Source organism: Vidua chalybeata, chromosome 1 (assembly GCF_026979565.1).
Source record: "Vidua chalybeata isolate OUT-0048 chromosome 1, bVidCha1 merged haplotype, whole genome shotgun sequence".
Taxonomy (NCBI): domain Eukaryota; kingdom Metazoa; phylum Chordata; class Aves; order Passeriformes; family Viduidae; genus Vidua; species Vidua chalybeata.
The window spans coordinates 102897652-102921236 of record NC_071530.1 but is presented as its reverse complement, the minus strand read 5'-3'; the positions used below and the strand labels follow the sequence as shown (position 1 = coordinate 102921236).

At 40.2% G+C, this 23585-nt stretch overlaps 1 protein-coding gene across 1 annotated transcript in view; it reads right to left on the bottom strand.

Annotated features, from left to right (window-relative positions):
- LAMA1 (laminin subunit alpha 1) overlaps positions 1-18141 on the bottom strand; it is a 99130-nt gene extending 80989 nt beyond the window's left edge. Inside the window, exons 1-2 of the mRNA XM_053941635.1 lie at positions 17944-18141; positions 962-980 (exon numbers count right to left, since the gene is read on the bottom strand). Coding sequence (XP_053797610.1) covers positions 962-980; positions 17944-18141 — 217 coding nt within the window. The remainder of the gene's footprint in view (positions 1-961; positions 981-17943) is intronic.
- Positions 18142-23585: the final 5444 nt, after the last annotated feature.

Sequence of the window (23585 nt, the reverse complement as noted above, 5' to 3'; positions counted from 1 at the left end):
CACAGACATAAAAAAAGAGCACTTCAATCCAAGTGAGTTGCACTGGAGTTTTGCCCCAGGATCCAAATAAAAAACAAGAGATTGTTAGCTTTGTCCTGCAAGGTACTGCATCTCTTCAAATCCTAGATGACTATGTTCACCTCTGAATCTCTCTACCGTAATTAAATTTTAAAGCAAACTGCAGAGGTGCAGCCACTGATTTCAGGCAAGATCAAGGATAGTGTTGGAGATGATCTATTAGGAAACAATAAGCATCTGGAAGAAATGAAATTGAAAAAAGGCAAATTTCAAATAAATGAGTTGCATCTTCAAAGAACATTGTTCCTCTTTATTCTTTTACGAAGGAGAGTCAGGTACTCAGAGTTACGAGTTCAAAAGCTCTTAGATGCTGCTCTGCCAACCTCCCTTCTCCCTTACTTCTCCACCCCCCTCTCCCCCCAAAAAATCAGAAAACCAAACATCTGCTAAGATATTTTTATGCCTTGTAGGAAGCAGTAGGTATGATAAAGATGAGCAACCACAGAATCAGTCACTTAAATGAGCCATTTACACATAAACAGGTGACTGTCATCATATCTTTGTGTAAAATGCAAGTGTCCATAACTGACATAAAACTCCATCAGAAGATAACATATTTCATTAAACTGAAACTTCAGTGAATGATATTCGCATTTTTAAGGCCATCACAGTATCATTAAGTCCTTAGGAAAGGATCTCTTGAGATCATGAAGTCCAACCTCTGATTACCACATCGTCAACTAGACCATGGCACCAATGCCACACAGAGTCATTTCTTGAATACCTCCAGGGATGGTGACTCCACCACTTCCCTGGGCAGTCCATTTCCAATACCTAACAACTATTCCCATTAAGAAATTCTTATCCTGAGGTCAAACCTGAATCTCCCCAGGCACAGCTTAAGGCTATGTCCTTTCATCCTGTTACTTGGTGCCTGGGAGAATAGGCTGACCCTTGCCTGGCTACAACCCTCTTTTCAGGTAGTTTCAGGGAGTGATAAAGCCTCTCCTGAGCCTTCTTTCCTCCAGGCTAAACAACCCCAGCCCTCTAAGTCCCTCCTCATAGGACTTACCCTCTAGACCCTTCATCCATTTAACTTCCATGGTTTTCTATCTAAAGTATAGCACAAATGATAGATTAAATTGGATTTATTGTATTATTCCCACTAGAAAGGAAGGCAAGTGCTCCATGTAAAACCATGGGAATTACTGCTTAGCATTTTGCAAGAGACTATGGTGGTCCTGAGAAAAGCTGGAAGAATTTTTAAACTAAACTCATTTACTTCTAACTTCTGGCCAGCCCTTTTCATGGTAAGGTGAACTCTTTCATTATTTTCCAGCTACTCAGATGCTCATTTGCCTCAAACCAGAGATTTGCACACACCCCAGTGCCAGAAAATGAAGTGTATAGATGTCAATTTGACCTTGAGAAAGAATAACAATTGGTTCACTACAGCTCAGCACAAAAGCTAAGCACAATGTTTTCATTAAAGTTCAAACAAGTTGCTCTCATTTGTAAGGACTTGGTTTTAGCCAGATGCGTGACTAAAACTCAGTAAGGGAGAACTGAAAATCTGAGTGGGTACTGTCAGAATTATGTCATTCAGAGCTTTCCTAGAGAGACAAAACACCCTAAGCTCAGAGGAAGTGGAGGGAATTACATTCCTAGTAAGGTGACCTGCAATGTGAATAGTGCAAAATTTGTCACATCCACACTCTACACTGTTCAATCCGTCAGTAAATGACAAGAAGTAATTACGAGGTTAGATGGATTTGTTGTATGTACAGCTTAGCAAGCAGACCTTATGGTGAAGGACATAGCATCAGTGTTCCAGCAAGAAAGGCTTGTTCATAATGAAGCCAGTTGTAACATTTTCAAATGATGAACAGTTGGTCAGCATGCAGTATGCCAGGGAAAAAGAAGACAGGCAAAAAGCTTTAAGGTAGACGAGGTAATTTCTGTTTTATGTGCTTCAATATACCTATTGACTCTGATTCTTCAAATTAACAGGGACAGGTGAAGCATGGAGCTTACTGGGGCAGATTCAAAGTACTGATAATTCATGCAGGTCATCAGGGATTGCTTAAGTAAAAGACACCTCTAGCCAGGACAGCTATCCTTCTATTGTAAAATTAGTGGTTGAGCATACAGCCTACATTTCTTTAGGAATTATTCTACTTCAAACCAGATTATACAGAAGTCCTCACAAGTTCCTTGTTGCTGATGTAAATATCATCATCTTTCCTGGGGACTCAAGTTAATTCTTTGTGAGTTTGTAGGCTTTAACTTTGTTACATATATAGACTACCAAGCACCCTGAAATTCTCAACAAGAAGCATTTCAAGAATCTGGGGCATTTGCTGGATTCTGCAGTCAATGCATATTTGTTGCTTCATTCTGAATACACCTGATTTATTGCACACAAGCAGATCACAGCAATTATAGTAATTCCATAGTGCTGTGCAATGAGTCTGACTTACTGAGCATTTTGTCCAGCTCAGATACCCTGTCCATCAGAGGACAGAGCAGCATCAGTGCAGTCTAACATTAGACTTACTCTCCCACAGCACATATTCTCAGCCCACAGCACATATCCAGCACTAAATGCAAATATGAAAATCATATGCATTTGTGTGCCATCTATCAAAGGCTTTTTAGACATACTTTTTCCCTTCCTTCTATTTAAGTTTTCTCAATGTAGGACCCTTGGCTGCATTTTGTACAGCTAGATCTGAACAAAACCCCAGTTGCATTTTCTGATTAATGATTATGTTCAATCAGAAAATTAATAGTATTTAATCACTGTTTTTTTGTGTAGAAGACAAGTGGATTTGTGCATTTTGGCAACACACATGCATGACCTGTGTTTTTGACCACGTTGAACTGTATGAATCCTCACAATGTGACACACAGGGTAAAACTACTTTTTAAAGATGGAACGCAAAGGGAGACAGCCCCAAGAATAAAAATCTTCCTCGCAGAGGCATAACTGATTAAAATAATTTCTTTTACAAACTGCACAAACAGAAGGACGCACATGAGAATTCTACTCTACATGGGCTTCACTACACCACCAAATATATTCCACAAGCACAATAGAGGTAATATATTTTGGTATCCAGATCAATATTGTTGTATGTTGAGGATGGCAAAACTCTTACAGAAATGTCACATTTAAGACAGCTTCTTCCTGAATCCAGATTCACAGATCTGTCTGATATTTCTAGAAAGCTTAGGGATAATTAGGGAGGTATTTGTTGGGTTTTCTTTTTTTGAAGACAAACTAATGGGATAGGAAATGAACACAAAAGATTCTATGAAGCAAGCCAAGGACTGAGTTCAGAAAGTTTTCTGGATTGGTCATCAGTGCATACAATGAAGACTCTAAACCAGACTTCAGTGAGCAACATCGAGACATTCAGTGATGCCAATAGCCTGATTTCTCTCAAAGTATTTTGCCTTTTTGTGTGCTGAGTGTAATAAAGCAGTAATTTGCAAGTGAACAAAGTAGATCTGACTTAAAAAACATAAAGAGCTGATGTGTTCAGTAACAATGAGCTTTTATTGTGTTATTTTTCAGAACACAGAAATACTTTAAGGGGTCTAATCTCATTTGCAAGCTAGTGTTTTTTTTTAAATGTAGAGGCAATCAGCAGCTCATAACAAGCTGGCACTGCTGAATTTTGCTCACAAGCAATAGATTCTCCCTTCACTGAAAACATTTACAGAGTACACAGTTATTCAGAATAGTTTGATGCACTTCAGGAGAACAGAATAGACAAAATTTAATAAAATGTCACAGCATTATCATGTATAAAATATGTAATAGCATTGCATACAGAAGTCGAGGTCACATTCTTTCCAACATTCTCAGACTGTTTTCAAGCATGGATTTAATTTAGTTGTTCCGTTTTATTCAAGTTTCAGATTAAATGAGTTTACTAAATAAAACTCCTGGAACTGTCAGGCTTGGGTTCAGATTCCTAGCCTGCTCAATAGATTTACCCTCATTATATTTTACCAACAAGCAACCTAGTTTAACCTTCTCTTTACACTTTCAGCAGAATCCTACCCTGTAATCACATCAAATATCTCTGCCGGTTTCCCTAAAATAAATGAGCTGAAATTGCTAACTTCTAACTACAGGAATTAAGGTACTAATTCTCTGTTCTTACAGTCAGCAAGAAATGTGAGTTTAACACTCAACCTGCCTTATAATCCACTTTGTGGAGACATTGCCCAAAATGTGTTAGCTGCAGCATTAATCCACTTGAAAAGCTGAAAGTTTCACCACAACTTACACAATAAGCTTAGGTAGCAAGCCACTAGTTAGAAATTGTGAAAACTGATCATGCCTTTTTCTGTAGCTCACCATAGAGGAGAATTTCTACTAGCAAAACGTCAAGTCTACAGGATTTAACTATGTAGTATGTTTAGGGTATTTTAGAACATCTGCAAACTTTAATTTGTAATATTTAGATAAAACTACTTCAGATTTATAGAAACCTCTGCCATGACAGACCATTATCTTTTCTTAAAACCCATTCTCTATTTCTTCTCATACTGTAGAGCAAAGCTGACTAATGTGTCAATCACAGAAATACTAGGTAGTGAAGATTGCATTTACTTAATTGAATCAGCTTTTAATGTAAGAGCATGATAAGTTTGTCTGTTCTCAAGAGCTTTCAATGAGGATATTCCTCAACATCCTTGACAAGTCTATTCTGACGCTTTTCACTTTAAAAGTTACAAATTTTCAGTCCTCTTTGCTGCATTCATCGTCATGATCTTGATTACAGCTTTTGTTTACCTGAGCTGTTATCACACACCCTTTTCCAGACTATGTAAACAACCCTCTCAATCTTTCTACAGTCCATTTTCTAAACTTCTTATCCTTCTGAATTCTTGGCAGCTTGCATTTTTCCAACAGATCCTCAGACCTCATCAGCACCAACTGGAGTAGAATAATGTCTCTTAAATTCTTGACAGTTTTGTTAACACATGTGAGAATAAGTTTTGTATTTTTTCCAGATACTGCTGTTCTGTTTGTATTACACACCAAGGTAAGTAAAAGATCCTGGTCTGTTGTACTGCAGAGCCTGGTCACTTACAAAAAACAAATATAGTCCACATCAGACCCTGGGATGAGTTCAGGTTATCTGTAAAACAGATTACTTTGCAGCCATTTGCTGAACACTCAAGCACTTGCTTTCAGAACAGTCTGCTGATTATTTTACAGCTCTGATCCACTCAAGCTTTTACAAATCACACTTAAGCAATCCAACTGGTGCACCAGAAAAAAAGGACAACAAAACAAGTTCATTACACCAGTTAATGTAACAAAAAACATTCTGTTTGAACTCCCCAAGCTGTTAGAGCACAAACAAGCTACAGAGGATGAAACCTTGCCCCTTCTTCTAAATGGCAAAGTCTTCTCTGCCAAATATTTTTTTTCTGCAGTTGCTTATGTGCACTCAGCATTATTAATGAGGGTCATAATGCAGACAGAGTACTACAGCAAAAGCATTTTACCTACTGTGGTGTCCCTTAGGCTAGATGATGTGCTAATCAGTATTTTGTGCTCAGAAATGTATTGAAAATAATTACAACGCTGCAAATTAATAAAGTTAATAAAGTTATAACACTACAAATTAATGAAATTCCATCAAACTCAGACTGGAAACAAAGTAAGCAAAAGTTTGCTCATACAAGAATGAACACCAGCTGCATTTTTCTCCCACAGCTAGTTTCCTCAATATAGTTTGTGAAGGTTAAGGAGCAAGTGTCTGGCATAACTTGCATGTCTTCCTTAAAATTCCCAAACACCAGCATATAGCCAGGCTGATGGGCCCAATGTAACAGAAATTTGAACATTGTAAAAAAAAAAGTGCTTTCTTTTCCAAAGGAGGGCAGAAAACCTGAGCTCTAAAAAAATTTAAAATTTCAAAGTGTATGAAGTATGCTATATACAAAATGATTGGAAAACTAAGGAGAGGATAAGGCTGCAAAGACATGGTCAGGGTGCAGATGCTTGAAACTGAAGAAGCTCGAGTTTTCAGCCCCAACCAGACATTCCTACAAATGTGCTACTTTGTTTCCCAAAGGAATGCACATCATCTTTGACAGCGTGAGCATAAAAACACTGGTGAATTCATAGCTTACATCCCAGCCATGAATGTGGTTTCTGGTATTATGGCTTGGTCCTTTCACAGATTTCAGAGATCTGAGGAAAAAAAAAATCATTTCCTGGGGAAAAATAAAAAATTCTATCACAGGTATTTCTAATACCTTCAATTTTGACAGTAACTTACTGCTTATTTCAATCAGAACAAACTAAGGGATAGTGGAATAAAAGAAAACTAGATTTCATGCTAGTTTTCAGCATCAGACAGTACAACTTGATATGAAAGGTAAGTAATTTTGAGTATTCTGTCATGCATTTCCAAATTATAATCAATATTTCTTCTGTCAAGTCATGTCTTGCAAGTATTGATTTTTTGTATGCTGTTGGCCAGTTAAAGAATCTGCCCAGAAATTGTCACAGCATTTACACCAAAGCAAAAGAGCTACAAGTTGACAGATGGGCAGGCTGCCAAGGAACAACAAACCTGCCAGACCATGAAATTAGTTTTTTCTTGCTCATCCAAAGCTTTTTCCACACGTTAAGGAGTCTGCATCATTGTGCTTGTTGGTCTGGGGGTTGTTCTTTCTTCTACCAGTACACTAGCTTTTTTTCTGAAGTCATCAGTTGGGAACAATCTTTGCTCAAACCTGAAGTAAATACAAGCCACAGCTATTGAAGACTTCAGTGTCTTGTCAGTTTTGCTTATATGCTGCCTAAGACATAATATTAGCTTAGGGCAACATAAAGGAAGTACTGGCAGTGTGACTGGCATGTCAAAGACTAGGGACCTCAGTCACTTGTCACTTATGATGTGCCCCAATATCAACAAAACTAAACATTTTTGTTCTTACTGATGTAGGACCCATAGTAGACTTCCCTCATGCCCCCTTAATATGATTCCTTAAATAATATCTCCCCCTGAACTTCTTTTCTATCACCAGTTTTCAACCTGAAGTAACTGTCTTGTAAATGAAAATCCTCTTGGGTTTAATCCTAATTAAATTTGCATGCATAAATGTGCAGCCTCAGTCTGCACACCAAATCATTCATTATAATAAAAAGGAAGTTATGACCCAAGTATCTATTAGCCTTCTTCTGATTCTAAATTTCCATTTATCACTTGCAAATTCTGGGACACCTGAGCTTGAGAAGAATTTTAAAGGTTTAGAGGTCCCACTCACTTCAGTACTGTGACTCAGTATCACAACCAAACAAAATGCTACTACTTTTTGCTCTGTGTAAACAGTAAGAAGGTTAAAACAGTTAGAAATGCCCTTGAGTCAGTTGGCATCACCTTGCGATCATAAATGAAGTAGGCCCATTACAAAGTAACTCTGAAATGTATTTTTCACTTAGTGAAAGCTTGTTATTAACTAGCTGTACATAAAACCAAAATTTATTTCATTTTCCTAATTTAAAAGAGAGATTTGTCACTTCCTTAATATTAGAAATTGCAGCTGTGTTAGATGAAGATAAAGTTCTATTTAAATTAAGTCAAAATTTTCCATTTATTAACTAAAGCTATTTCAAGTTTAAGAGGTTTTGGCATCTCAGAACTACCTGCTCTCCTGTTTTCAGACACAGGAAGAAAAAATGTTTTCATTCCAACAGGCAGAAAGCATTATCAGGGCATATACAGCCCTGTATCACTGCCAGATCTTCCTGGGTAGAAGGAAGCACATTTCCTCCAGCTTGAATGGATCTGAAAGGATTTGCAACTGTGTAACCCCAAAGACATGCAAAGTTTGGTCATTCCCTGATCTCTACTGACAAGATTTAGCAATCTCTGATTTTCAAGGTTAATTGGGAAAAACCTATTGGGGTATTTTTTGTAATTTTTTTTTTATTTATTTCAGTAGTAACCAACTGCTCAACATGATATAGAGGTAGCTTTCTAGGTAGCTTTCTGCCCTTTGTAAAAAGTAAAATATATCCTGCTACTTTTTTTTCCTAGGCATTTTAATCTAGGCAACAAAGTAAAACTGCAAATCACCATGCTTTGTTTGGTCTTGCATCTGCTGGTCTGCAGGCACACAAATTAACAAATCTACAGGGCACAAACTGCAACTATTTAAAAAAATTAATACGGAGTCAGTTGTTGCGCATTTTTTATGTTTCAAACTCTCACCACATGCAAATTCTTATTTCATTATTTTACAGTAAATGCCTCCATTAAATTCAAAAGCATTTGTGTCACACAGGTTAAATTCCCAAAAAAGTGTAATTTTAAGTACCCAAAAAACAAGGGGAAAAAAGAAAATAATATTTTAAAAAGTTCTCTTCTGTACTGCCATTAATACTCAAGAACTCAGCCAGTCACATGGAATTTTAATCAAGTTTTCTGAAAGTATTTTGCCTTTGGCCTGAAAACAAGAATGATGCATTTCAGCCCAAAGCACAATTTTTAAGGAAAATTCTAACAGACAGAGAGTTCAAGTAGTTTAATTTAAAATTCAGCAATGTTACAGTGACACTAAAATAATAGTGAGGCACAGTTGGATCCTGCCTGAAACACCCCATACATTTTTTGCTGATGACTGTGGGAAATGCAGCAACATGGGTAGAGCTGCAGAGTGGGCAGGTTATTTCCCATTGTCCTTAAGAACAGAAAAGATAAGGGTGGCTGCTCACATTTTAGAGAGATTGTATCATCTGTAGATATTCTTTGGTATACAAAAAGGGTTTTCCTCCTTGGGGCAGACGTCCTGATCTCTTCCCTGCCACTGTACCACCAAGAATCCCCTTCTGACCCTCTTTCCCTATCACTCCTGCAGGATTCTCAGCCTACCAGAAACACCCAAACTTGGTTGTGTCTATTACCACTATCAGCCATGGCAGTACAGCAACAAGCAGATCTTTCCACCAAGTACCCGCAGTAGAGTTTCTGGGCAACCTGACACATCACTGGAGCTAAACATCAGCATGGCAACCTCTGACACACACCAAGAGACCCACTGAACACAGCTGTCCACCAGCAGCTGTGTTTTGTACCTATTCCTTCACCACTGCCTTTAGGTCACATCCTACTACTCATCACTATGGAAAGATACTCAATTCATCTGGAAGTTCCCCACCACATCACATACATCTTTCTCATTGCCTGCCAAGGGTTGCCTCCTCCACACCACTGAAAACCTGCACTGTGCTTTGAAGAGTCATTTCTTCAATTAGAAATATCCCCATTGCAATATTATCAAATATGCACAAAAGTAAGCTGTTCCCAGTGTGACCACTCCCAAGTAAAGAGTGATCATCCAAGGACAGACTCTGCATTTGCTGCATGCTTTAAGCATTGATGAACTTGCTCTGGAGAACATTGGCAGACACACTGTAAACCAACTTCAAGGAAGATAAATTGGGATAGGTCTGGAAAGAACTTAGTTACTTAATTCCCAAAACTTTTAGTTTAAAATTCATGTTTACGTCAAAGACAATTTCAGTATCAAGCTCACATTTTTGCATTAGCAAAAAAATGTGTGGTTCCTAAAATTCTAATCAAGTCATAGTGAGATTTATTGGTAATATCTAAATAACCTAGTTATAGTAAAAAAAATGTAGCAGACTTGCTTTCTATCTATCAAACCTTTTTCTTTATGCTGTAAGAGATATATAATCACATAAGAGTGAATTGAACTACTTTGGCAATTAAAAGACACACACAAAATGAACGCATTAGTTAGCAGCTACTGAAGGAATGAAGAACTGTGAGTAGATGTAATGTAAAGCACAACAACACTCCCCAAGCCAGTGAAATAGATTTAATCTTTCATTTTGCCATCAAATTTTTTATCTGTTCAGCATATTTTAAAGGGTATTTTCTAGTAGAAGACATTGAGCACACATTTCAGAGACTACAAGCTAAAGTAAATAAAAGGAATCCTAGAAATTTCAACAGCATATATTTCACAACCCTAATTTAAACCACAGGGTATCCACAGATCTTGACAATTCAAAGAACCTTCACGTCAAACTTCTGTTATCTAGCCCTTCTCAGCCAATAAAGTAGAAACAGCCTAATCATCAGAGGCATTGGCACACTGCTATAAGCCTTTTCTGCCTTCCTGTCCTTAAGCAGTGGCAAGATATGCACAACAGACAGCACAGCGAAGGAAAGGAAAGCAAAATATATGAATGGTGTGGCATGCAGAATAACATAACACACATTAGCTATTCATGTATTTGAATTAAAGCCAGACAAGAAAAAGCAGTGGACTCTCTTCCATAGTTTTATCAGTAAGTGAAGCACTTTCAGGAGCTGAGTTTCTCACTTCTGTAAAGAAACAGCCAGAAAGAGGGAAGGTGGAATGCAATTAACTGGTTTTTAAAGTACAAGCCTATGGCTGGTGCTAGACTCTCCCTGATTTACTCACGGTCTAGATACTCCTAGATGGATCAGGAGACAGTGAAGCCTGGCTGGGCACCATGCAGCCTGGCAGCAGCTCTGCCTGGGTAGGGAAAACATCAGAGTTGCAGTCAGGCTCCCCAAGCTGCCATCCCTTCCAGGCACCCAGCCTGCCCAACATGTTGTGTGCTTCCTACAAAGCTCACTCCGCCAGCATCCACAAAAAAAAAAAAGAGGGATAACTTGGATCCCTGCTCTAGTGCTCCCTGGCAAGGCTGTACCCAGCCACAATCAAATTGCACTGGACGTCTCACTTGCTACTGGGCTTTTTTCCTCTCCTTCCCACACAAACATTTCTTTATACACATCTTTGGGTTTTGTGACAGAAGGCAAAATTCCAGTCTTGCTTTCAAAAAATCTGATAAAAACAATCAATACTAATCTAAGTTACCATCAATGACAGCTTCAATTCGCGTTTTGCTCAATGACTGAATTCCAAAGTTTTTTCCACTCAGTGAGACCTACCCCACTGATTTGCAGAGTTAGGATTTTTCTATTAAAAACTTCTTGCTTCATCGGGTCCACAAGTAAAAAAATAATAATCAAAGAATCAAATCAAGACTAGAGAAGTTGTTTTGAATTACCTGCACAGGTTCTGCACTGTCCTCTCAGACTTTCAGCAAATAAAAGTTATGGAAATACAGTGAAGAAGGTAGTGGACATCAGCCCATTTTCAAGGTCAATTTTGAGCAAGCAGAAATAAAAATGCAGGCAGAGCCAAGGAAAAAAAGCAAAGCTTCCACTTTGGGAAGACCATTTCTTAATCAGTTTTTAAGCTTTATTTTCATGCAGGAATCAAGATGGGGGCTGAGTCCCGCAGTGCAATAACTGAGCTCACAGAAAGGAATTATATTATGCTTGCAAAACAACTTTCAAATCTGATCTTTAATCTAAAAGAATTGGTTAGGGAATATCTCTGACAGAGCTGTTACTGTATCAAATGACAGTTTAAAAAAAAAACAGCAAAAGCTAGCAAGTTGAAGATGACAAAACAGAAGGAATTTATTGCTGAAGGCTGACATCTACTCCGCCTACACAAAGCAGCAGTGGGATCTTCTCAGCCTTGGCCTGGTGGGAAAAGCCCAGAAATGACAAGAAAAAAAACCAACTGTGTCAGCCCATCAGCCCATGGACCCACATTAGCTGCTGCTTTACAAAGCCTGCCACAAGTTGAACTTGTGGAAAGGGCAGTGGGTGAAAATGCCTGCCATGAATCCACTTCCCTTCCAATGGCTCTCTGAGCTCACATGGCCACTAGAAAAGTCGTGATTTTCAAAAGATACTTAAAAGAAAAAAAAAAAGAAAAAAAAAAACAGGTTTTCATGTAAAACCAAAGCATTCCATCTCTATGTTTTGCCCAGCACTTCTCAGGAATTTTAACTGCTGTTTCACATCAGAAAGAGAAATTTAAATTATGCGCACCTATAATATTTGCTATTAGAATACTGAAAGTTAGTTTCTAGTCTTACAATTTTATGTTTTCCTATTTTCCGACTGTTATTTATATCTAATGTAATTACAAAAGAAGTCTTCCAGTTTTCCTCTAAAATTGTTATGCATATAGCTTTTAATACTCAAAAATATGTATAAAATAATTATTTTCAGGGAAAAAGCATTTTTTTTCTAGCCTCTAAAAAAAAGCATAGAATGATTGAGAAACCACTGAAGTCCTTAAATAGCAAAAGTAACTAAGAAAGAATAAGCACTGATATACCTAACCTTATAATGAAGCACTGGCCTCAAAGACAGAGAGCTGTACCCATATCTACAAGCTCAGAGGCTCTGAGATATCACTTAAGTACCTAAAAGCATAAATAAAAAAGTTTGATTGATGTGCTTCTAAGGTGTTCACCAACTAACAAATCACAGTTCCTGCAAGCTGACCAAACCAATCTTACAAAAACAAAACAAAAAAAAAAGTAGGGGAAGGCAACAAACCCTACCTGATGATCTTTTGTGAGACTGATGCAAATACCAACAAGTGATCAACATACAGTGATAGCTCTAAACTTCTAGAGATGCATTTTCTAAGCCCTCAGGGAATGGAGAAAATATTTACGACAGACAAATATTTTTTTATCTTAATCTTCAATCTAACTTAGAATGCTTTCATGGGATTTTTCTCTGTCACATACCTTTGTACTCCGAGAAAAAAGAAAATGGTCTGTGGCTTGTTGGTGATTTCTTGCAAATTAAATCAGGCAAAAAAACACAAAGTGGATTTTAAATGTAGGGCTTTAATCAACACCAAGCACATTTTCTCCATAGAATGTCTATGACGTTCCTTACAGACTACCAGAAAAAATGACATTTCTCAGTTCTTTCTTCTTCTCCCCAACCACAAGTCAGGTCTCAATCAGCAAAATTTATCCCTAGTTGAGATCAATTACTTTTTTACACTACATATACCTTTTAATAAGACCAAACCTCATTTATATTTAAGAAAAGTTTCAAAATATATTTGTGTTGCTTATCATGAACTTAGGGAACCTTGTAACTTTAAGACAATGGTATCCACAAAATCAGCATTCCTGAGGACATGCAATGTGGCCTCTGTTTGAGGTGACATCATCAACAGGTCATCTAAAATTGACCTTTTTAGAGTGCTATATCAAATAAAGTCCACTACATCAAAGCTTTGAGAATCAAATGGATTCAGAGAAAACAAAATCCAAGAGCTCTGGCATTACATCTGCTTTTCCACAGAGTTTTGCTGGGGTGTACCAAGGCCAAGAGAGATGTGGCTGCTGCAGCTCCATGTTACTAGGGCCAGCCACTAGTAAAGCTGAGCAAGTATTCCCAGCAGGCACATACAGAGCTACCCACATAATGCAATGGATATATGGATACATGCAAATACATGTGGCCAGCCACATAGATTCACAAAGACAGAAACACACAAATGCAACCACCACCAATGGTTTAATCCTGTTCCCTGCTCCAGGGGAAAACATGGATTCATAAACAGAGATGGATTTCTTCAATGCCTATTCACAACATGGATTTCTTAAATACCCAAAGTTGGAGACTCACTGGATCCAGTTACCTGTGCTCCCCTACACCCAAGATCTTCCCACTGCTGCTATCTGGCATGTGAACCCCTGAGGCCCACAGGTCCACCCCTGCCACTGAGCCACAAACTGCCCTGCACACACACCAGCCCCATCACACACATTCTATGGATCCCTACACACTCACTCTTTGCTAAACCACTTTGATCCCTGCATCTTTGGCCCTTCCTCCATTCATCCCAAAACAAGTCCTGTGCAATCCCAAGATGTTCTTCCCCAATATCCCAGGATGAGTGCCATACCCCTGTAGACTGTCACCACCCCCATCCTGTAAGCTCTAAAGAGCTGGCCCCATGACACATCAGTGGCTGTCAGAGGAGGGCCCTGGCAGGGGCTCATTTCTCTGGGTTTGTTATTGATGTTGGTCCACCTTGATCTTGTATTAATTTGTGGGTGGACATGAGACATCTCACACAATCTAAGAACTTAAATAAGAGTGTGGACAGCTAATAAGTATCTTGGGGCCCTGCTACTTAGCCCACCTGAAAACACAAGGGATGTACAGATTCACTGTAACTGAGATTTCCAATCCTGAGGAAAAACTGGAAACTTAAACCAAGTACACCACTCTACCCAATCTTGCCAAAAATTAGGGTTTTACTTACTACAATGTTAAGTGATTCTGCCTCAAACTCCTGTCATATTTTTAGCTCACTGGTCTCCTGCCTCACACTGCAAGCTGCAAACAGCACTGCTTTTAAGTCTTCCACAAGCCTCAAGGAACTTGAAGTTTCTTTTAGTGTTCTCTTATCAGGAAACAGTAGTCACATCAGTGGAAACATAGCAGAAATGTTAAAGGAAAATATTTAGAAGTAAAGGCAAATTTTGCAGGGATAGAAACCTTCTCATTTTCTATAACAACTCTGTTGCAGATGTTGGGAAACAAACTGATATTTAAGACTGATGGTAACAAGGTCTATTCAAGCCACTAGCATACATGAACCCAAGATGCAGTATGGTAAAGCACTTAAGAGACTTTTTTCATCTCATACAGAAAGCAATTGTGAATACAACATCCAAGTCACCTTGAAACTCCAGAAAATCTTCCTCTGAGTACACTCTGGAAGTCTGTGTCTCTGTTTTAAAAGTGTCAGAGGAAACTATTTCACTGCACAGCACAGCTTTGAATGCATGAGGTTGTAGTGAGGCAGCTGAGAGTGGAAGATCCACCTACCTAGGTTCACAGACTAACAGCCAAATCTACAACACCCCAAGCTTCTGTCAAGTACTGTAACTCCTACAATTAAAGTACATCACTTCTTGAGGTAGAACTTACTACCTGAATTAGGCACCAGAGAGCCCTTCTTCACTAAGTGGGATTCACAATCACCCCATGAGTGGTGCCGGGCTTGAGTAACCCAGTAAAAAAACAACTAAAAACTAAAACAACAAACAAACAAACCCCAGCAGACACTGGTACAATAAAAGTTTCTCCTGAAGGCAAACACCTTATTGCTGCTTGTGGCAAATAAATAGAGAGGGAGGCCTGCACTTATTTCTCCTTACATTTTAAGCACTGTAATGATATGACTGAAGTGTCAGCTTTTTTTTCCTTCTGGAAGGAATCTTGCCATCTTGGCTGTACAGTAGCTCCATTTCAAAGAGAGGTCTGGAAAGATTTCACACACTCCTCCTCTGCATTACTTGTCACAGCAACTTGGTGATACAGCACTCTATTCAGAGATTGGAGATGTGGGTTCAAACCACCTCAAACTAAGGAGATTAACAAAAATCTCCCACTGCCTGGGAATGTGCTCTAACAATATAATTTCTATCACTTGTGTTTCAGAAAAAAAAAAAAAAAAAAAAAAGCAATTGCTGACCATAATGTCATAATTTGTATATTAGCCATAGCCTAAGAATACTTGCTAAACCAGATCCTGGTTTAGCAAAGGAGGTCTGAAACCCAATGGGTGACAGGCATATGAAATACCTGTGTTCATCTCTGCCCAGATGGAACACCTTCCCATGGCCATTCAGTTCCCTGAGTACCAGCACTTATCCAAAACCCCAGGCAGGAACAGAGCAGGCTACTTCAGCACACCAACTTACACAAACAAACTGAGATGCAGCTGAGGAAATATTTAGTCTACAACTATAGCCTTCCAAGTTAACATTACCACAGGTTTACAGTAGAAAGATTTTTTTTTTAATTACAGAAAAAAAATGACCTGACAGTGGCAGAGTCAAATTTATGAAATACAGGCAGTAGTGTTCAAAATCATTAACTGATTTTCCTTTCTACTTTGAAGACATGTATCACTTAACTCCAGTATAACAAAGAATGTCCTCCAACAGAGCAAAGCTGCTACAACAAGACTCTGAAATGGCTTTTTGCTTCTGACATAAAATAATTCCACTGTACCTAGACATAGTTATATGTTTCATGAAGAGTTACTCCATTAGTGAATACAAAAGACTCAACAGAAAATGCAAACCAAACTTTTCCCCATGATAGGAACACTTTAACAAAACATCTGTAATTAAAATTCCAACTAAATTTTATAGCTATGTAGATATTAATCTTTAGGCTGAAAGAATCAATCATTAACTTTCCAAGCTGTTCCATGCAGTGACTTCAGTACTGTGTGTTTCTTTTTCTTAGAATGGACTTCAGCACTTTCTGACAGACCCTTGCAGCTGTGGTACCCCCCAGTTTTTTCATTTGCTTACAGGACAAAAGCAAAACTGAACAGAAAAACAAGAAATATTTTGAGATCTTCCATAGCACTCTCCACGGTGATGCCAAGATACCTTTTCCCCAAACTTGTCTTGAAAACTGCTCTGAGAAACCCTTCCATCCTCACTTCAAAATGTATTTTTACCTCAACAAGATGCTTACAATTCTGAGCTAAAGTTGTTTACTTTCTGTAAAAGCAACATTGCTATTCTAATCTGCATCGCATTCTTCACATTGTTTTAGGATCAGTTATCTTGAATTGTGGCTTTTGTAAGGCAGTTCACCACCAGGGGGGTTGAAACTCACAGCTTCCTCGGATGATCTGTGCTCTCACGCTGAGAAAAAAAATTCTATCAACTTAATCTAATAGGAGGAATGGTCTCTCGACCTGATCTTTCAACTAGAAAAACGAAATTATGAACTTAAATATTCCCAGGAGGGGTGGCTTAGAAGCAATGAAATATACTGGTAGCTTCAATCACTGACATAAAAAGCAAATATTTTATCCAGATGCCTCTAGCACCTGTGGGCTGCTATATAAAAGCTACACATTACTGCAGTGAGATCACTGCAAATGTCAATAAAAAAACCAAAAATTATATTCGCTCTTGTCTCCTATACATGACAGGCTTCCAGAAAATTCCTACCTTTTATACTGCATGTTATCATATATATTAAAATAGGAAACAGTATTGAATTGAGGTTATTTGATGTAAGATGGTACCTTAAAAAAAACTAAAAAGCAAAATTTATATCACTTTGTCTGGCATTTCATTTGTTTGTATGACCGAATTTTCATAACCCAAGTAAAGCATATTTTTTTTCAAGCTGAGACATATGGCCTCTGAAATTTACTTGGGCTTGATTTCGTCCTTTTTACCTAGAGGATATATTTTGTACACATAATTATATTAATAAACACTGGCTTTTACTGCAGCCTGTAAACATCCAGATGCTAATCTCCCACTCTATATCCATCTCAAACACCGTATTTCACCATCAAGTCATGCATCTGCACAACATATGCCTTCCAACCATTTTCCATTCAAGATTTTTTTTTTTGGTTTTTGGTTTTTTTTTTTGTTTTGTTTTGTTTTTGTTTTTTTTTTTTGTTGTTTTTTTTTTGTTGCTTTGGTTTTTTTTTTTTTTTTTTTTTTGTTTTTTTTTTTTGTTTTTTTTTTTTGTTTTTAATAGAGACCTAATGGGACTGGGGATTCATGTGCAGGGAGTATCGACAGAAATTCTGCGGTGGATCCCAGCAGTAGCTGATCCAAGCCAAAGGTGAGAGCATCTGGTGTCTACCAGCGCTTCCCATCACGACCCAGCACACCTCAGAGTCAATCACTGTTAACCTCGCAACAGAGTAATCCGATGTGCTCAGCAACTTGGGTCTCAACAGGACGACCCAAGTTACAGCACCTCGAACAAAGAGGATGCGTGTGATGAAGTCATTCGCAGGCTAAGAACTCGGCGCGGAGCGTTCCGGTGTCCCGGCCACAACGCGCCGGCCAGCCCACGTGCAAAAAAATAGAGAAAACTTCCGTAAATTATCTCCATTACTTCTTCATGCTACCTCTGCCTCGTGCCCGGAAAGTGGTTTGGAACTCTTCTCGCTCCTTATAACAGAGCTTAATCTGGTTTATATTACCGTCAGCGCGCAGCATCCCTCGGGACGCTCCTCTCCTTTCCCCAGAGAGGGAACCCCAGGACTGCAGCCCATGCGCGGCTCTGACCCCATCTCCCGCCGGGACAGAGGCTCCCTGGGCCGCCGCAGCCCTCCCCCCGGCCCAGGAGCGGGGAGCAGCGGGGTCGCCCCCTCCTCCCCCGGGTCTCTGCCGCTCCACATCGTCTCCCACAAAGGGAGTGGGCGGCCCCGGAGGCGGCCGGGCGGACTGGCCCCCGCCGCCGAGGGAGGAGAAAGGACTTCAGGAAAGTGGGGGAGGGCGGCTGCAAAACGTGGAGATGGGGGAAGAGAACAGAGATAAAAGAGATGGGGGAGGCCGCTGGGAAGCGTGCGGTCGGCACCGCCGGACCCCGGCCCGCCTCCCACAGCGGGCTGCCTTCACAGCCCAACACGGCCCCCGCAGCGGCCGTGCCCGGCGGGGACGGGGACACTGCCGGGGCTGCCCCAGCCCCGCGGGGGCCAAAGGCTGCCACGGGACGCGGCGGGCGGCTGCAGACCAACCCCGCAGGCACTGCCCTGCGTTGCATTGTGCTGCTCACCCCCGCACCCCCCTTCTGCGCTCACCTCGGGGCTGGCCCTGCCCCGGCACCCACAGCAGCGAAGTCGCCGCCAGCAGTGCCAGCAGCAGCCGCCGCCCGCCGCTGCCCATCGCTGATGCCGCCGCTGGAGGGACGCTGCCCGCCCCGCCGAGCCCGCCTTATATGTGCTCCCCCGCCGCCCCGGCCCGCCCCGCCCCGCACCACCGGGGGCTCGCTCACACACCCCCCGTTCACACACCCCCCCCTTCACACACACACCCCCCTTCACACACCCCTCCTCACACACACCCCTCCTCACACACACGCGCTTTTCACACACACAGTCCCCCCTCCTCGCACACACACTGTCCCCTCCTCACACGCTCACACGCTCGGGGATCCCGCGCCCCGCACCGTGCGTGTCCGGCCCCGCAAGACCGCCCCCGAAGCACCGGCGGTCCCGACCGCATCTTGCGGTGATGCGCAGGTCGCGGCGAGCCCGAGCCCCGTGCCTAAAAAGTTCTGGAAAGCCGTAGTTATCCAACTGAGGAATTTCTGCAAGGAAGAGGAGGAAGGGAAAGGTGAGTGTGCGAAACAACAAGGTAGAAGTGTGGGAAGGGAGAAAGCACCGCGAAGCTAATTCAACGTACAACATTTCGATATGGCTGATATTTTAACGTGTAAATAAATAAATAAATAAATATCTGTTAAGGCTTTCCTTATAAATTTGTCATCCCCACCTTTGAAACATTGTTCCCATGCTGATAGTTTTCCAGCTCCTGTTCCACATAACCACAACAAATCAGCCATGTTTGTAAATTAAATGAGTTCTCAGCTGCTAGTAAACTATGAGGCTGATTACTTTTTGTCCCATAGGAAATCTTTGCAGCTTTTTGATAATCAGCCACCTTATGAAACTAGCATAAAACACAGCAAAAATGTTGTAGAGATTTCTCAAGATAGGCACATTTATTCGGTGCTTCAGGAAAGTTCATCTCCATTAGGCTTTACTGCTTTAAGGTTTGTCAGGTCACAGAGCTTATATCTACAATACTCCTTAATGAATATTTCGAGGAAGGTACAGCAGGGAAGACTTTCCTGGGAAGAGAACTCTATGCCAAAAATTGGTTAAGGTAGAGGAATTTGAGTCAACAGATACCATCTCTCAAATGTGAATTCCCTCTTTTTTAAGGAAAAAAAATAATCTTGTTTAAAAAATGCTGTTTATTTTTTAGGAAAACCTTGTGCTCCTCTCCATGGTATTGGATTAAAACCCATATTTCATATTGTGAGTTGGATTGGCAGAGTTAGGATGCAATTCTTCAAATTGTGGGCAGCTCTTTGCAGAGTTTGGACTTCAGCTTGGTTGGCTGGATCAATTTTTTGATTGATCAAGGAAGTCAGGGAAGTCAGGAAACTCAGGAAAAGAATAGCGAGTTACATATTTTACATAAAAGCAATTTCTTATCATGTAACTCAGAGTTATACTTGAGGAAGTATAGCAATGTTTATATTCCAAACATAGACAAAGAGAAATATCTATGGGTCAAGGAGATATAAAATGAAAAATTTCTGCCATAAAACTTTATCAAAGGCCTTCAAGCCTGCAAATAAATAACACTCCACATCTGTCCCTTCCAACAGATCCATTCTTTGCTCACACCAGGAACTTCTTAAATTTCAGGACAGGCAAGGAGGAGCAAAGCAAAACATCTGTGGAGAGAAAAGTCAACAAATTTCAAGAGCCAAAGTGTCGTTTGGTCTAAAATCATAGAGGTCAGGTTAAGGAATCCTCTGTGCAGGATTATAAGTACCAGTTGGGAGCCAAGTACAAAGGAAAGGGAAAGAGGGAGCATCTGTGCAACATAAAATCTGCCAGTTTACAGCTTAATGGTCAGTTTAACCATTTATTCAAGGAACAGCAAGCTGAAGAGTACTATGTTGCAACCATGCAATGATAAATGCCAGTTTATTATTACATGTATTTATCTTCATCAGAATATTACACAAGAGCTATGAAATGTAAATTGAGATCCCTCTCTGGACTTTATCATCTGATTTGATTATTACAGTTAAACTAAACATCTATATGCAAATAAAAAAATCACCATCAAATTAGTCTGTCAAATTAGTTTGCAGGAGGATATCACCGTTGTTCAGTGCCCTTTATAATAACGTCCAAGGAAAACACTGAAATTTCTTCTGAAATTTCACTTCAGTATGTACGTTCTTGGAGAAGAGGATTACAGTGTTTTCTATTGTTCCTTTCCCCCAGTTCATTGCTGGTATTACAAAGTACCAGGCAATCAGAATGGTCCTCATTGCAAGGTACGGCACCATTAATATAAGCTTTTCCTAACATTGGTTTCTAATGAGCTTTTAACGATTATGAGGATAGATGAGAATCTCAGTTTCTTAAGCAAGTGTAACTTCACATTTAGCCCGATTGAGTGCAAGGAAAAAATTAGAAACTTCTTAGTCTTTGACAAGCCAACCCAATGAGAAAATGGAATGCCGTGGTACAGGTAAGACCACGATAGAGTGAAGAAATGCGCGCAAGAATGAGAGCATTTTAGAGCACTTTTGTGCATGTTTATACATTCCCCAAAAACCATCTGCACAAACTGAAACTCTGAATGCTACTATATCACCTATGCATAACACAGCTAATAGAACTACACATTCAAATAGTACAGGAAGCATCTATATTTAAAAAAATTAAATTGCTGCTGCTCCAGCTTCACTTGAAAGAAAGACAGAGATTGCACAAACTTTAGGAACCGTAATATCCAAATGCCTCACACTGACTGGTCTTGCCAATTAAAATGTACGACCAAAAAGGAAAGGTAAGACAAAATTTGTAAATACCCAGAAAAATAGTCAGAGATGTGGTTATAGGGAATTTCTTAAAATCTTGTTTTTTCTTTCACCTATTTTCATTAATTACATTTGTCTTAAGGACTGAGTGTTTCAGTTGCAAAGGAATAGAAAATCCTGATATTTAGGATGATGTAGCACAAAGTGGATATGTTAATCCAACCATCCACAAATAATAAACTATGGACAAAAACATTGCCGTTGGCAAAAGCAGAGGTTTGGGAGAGTTCAAAACAGAGAAAACCCAAATACCAAGTCTGAATAGAACCACTCTGCTATCCTGCATGTAAGTAAACTCCAAGAGAACACCAACTATGTTTTTTCAGCTTTTGTCTGTGTTGCTGTGCTAAAGGCAGAGCTATTGTGTTAATGGCAGGTTCCCTTCAGGCCCCTCAGGAGCATGAGGTCACCTCCTGACCCCAGAGGGCAGCAGGGGCACTCATAGCTGTCAGCAGTGCTGTGTTTTTCCTCATCCATAGCATTTAATAACTTGCATATCCCACCTTACCATCCATCCCACTCCCAATGCATTTAGGGTCATTTCTATACTTGTGAACACCACGGATGCAACAGCTGCTTGAATTGGGGTAGGGAATTTGGCATAGTTTCCAGAAGGAGATATACTGTTATAACCAGTAGATAAGCACACATGAAGCTACATCAAATGGCTAAATAAGATTTTTATCTGTAGCTGTACTGTACAACAAAGGGTTTCTCATTTTTGTTGGGCTTCTTGCACACACTTGCGATTCATTCTGCCTCTCAGCCTCATTATCTCATAAGCACCTCACTATAAGAGTGTTTTGAAAAAGCATTTTGGAAATGATTATCACTTGTAATTGGAAGTAAAAACAATACAATAAACTGCTTGTCTGCCGCTAATATAAACGTTCAGTCACTACTAAGAGCTGGTTTAGATAACTTTTCAGCTGTTTCCCAGAACTCTTCAAGTATTTTTCTCCCTCCCTCCGAAAAGGATGTCCAGAGGTTAATAAATCTGAGCTGTGACAGACTAAAGAGAGGAGCAAATTCAAAGCAAAAAGCTCTTCACAGCACACCCTGCCTACAACTTCCTCTCAACAGAGACACTACATCAGCAACTTGACAGGTTGGAAGTGTAACCCAGTAAAGAGATGTAGGCCAAGACATCTCTCAGGTTCCTCCTGGTATTCCACAACTGGTTACCTGACACTCTGCTTCAGCAGGAAAAGTCTTTGCCCTTTCTATTCCTGAAAGTTATTTCAATCTGTAATTTGAAATCCAAGTTACTTGGCTCTGAGAAGACAAAGGCTTCCATGAGGATTCAAGAAAAACTGCTGTTTCAGAGGAATCTGGGAAACAGCTGCTCCAGGAGCCTGCACAAAGCTGTCACAGGCCAGTGGAAAATGGACAAGCAAATTGAGTGCCTCCTGCCTAGCCAGAAAAGACACCACATCAGCTTCCCCCAAGAGCAAGGTCCCACAAGGGCTTGCCTACTTCATGGTACAAGCTTCACTGATCTCAGGAGTTGCCTGAACTGAAGTGCTCACCAGATAACAGGGCTGGCTTTGGAGAAAAGCAGGAGCTCCAGGACAGTCTGGATGCCACAAAGGGGGGGCAGAACAAAACAGGAAACTCTGTAAATTCATATTTTTCTTACAACCATAACTGCCATAACACAGAGGTTTTTTAAAACTTGAGCTATCGCCTATGCCTGGTATATGGCTCCACATTCATGCACCTCCCCATCCCTCAGGCTGAGAGCACTTAGGATTAGTGGTACCCTTCCATCCAGCTTTCCAGGGGCTGTGAACAGTCTGTCATGCCCTCCTATTACCAGCTGTAATCTATCCCAGGAGCTAAAGGCAGATGGTCTAGACACCTCCTGTCAGGCTGCTCTGAAGGAGGTACCAAGGTCTACAGCAAGGACGTCCAAGGCCCTGCCAAGAAGGGGATGTGGGCAGGAATTAGAAGAGCACAGAAGCATCATCACAGCCTGGTTGTGCAGGGTCCTTCCCCAGTTTAAATAAAAAAGGCACAACAGCTAATAGCATAATAAAAGTGCTTTAATAATGATACTAATAAGAAGAGGAATATAGACTGTAACTCCTAGATATCTTCATCTTGGGAACCCTGCTTTGATGGAGCATTGGATAGACCCAATGAAAGCAGTGCAGTTCTCAGACTCTCTGTTTTGAAATTAAATATAGAGCTATTTTATTATATTGCAGT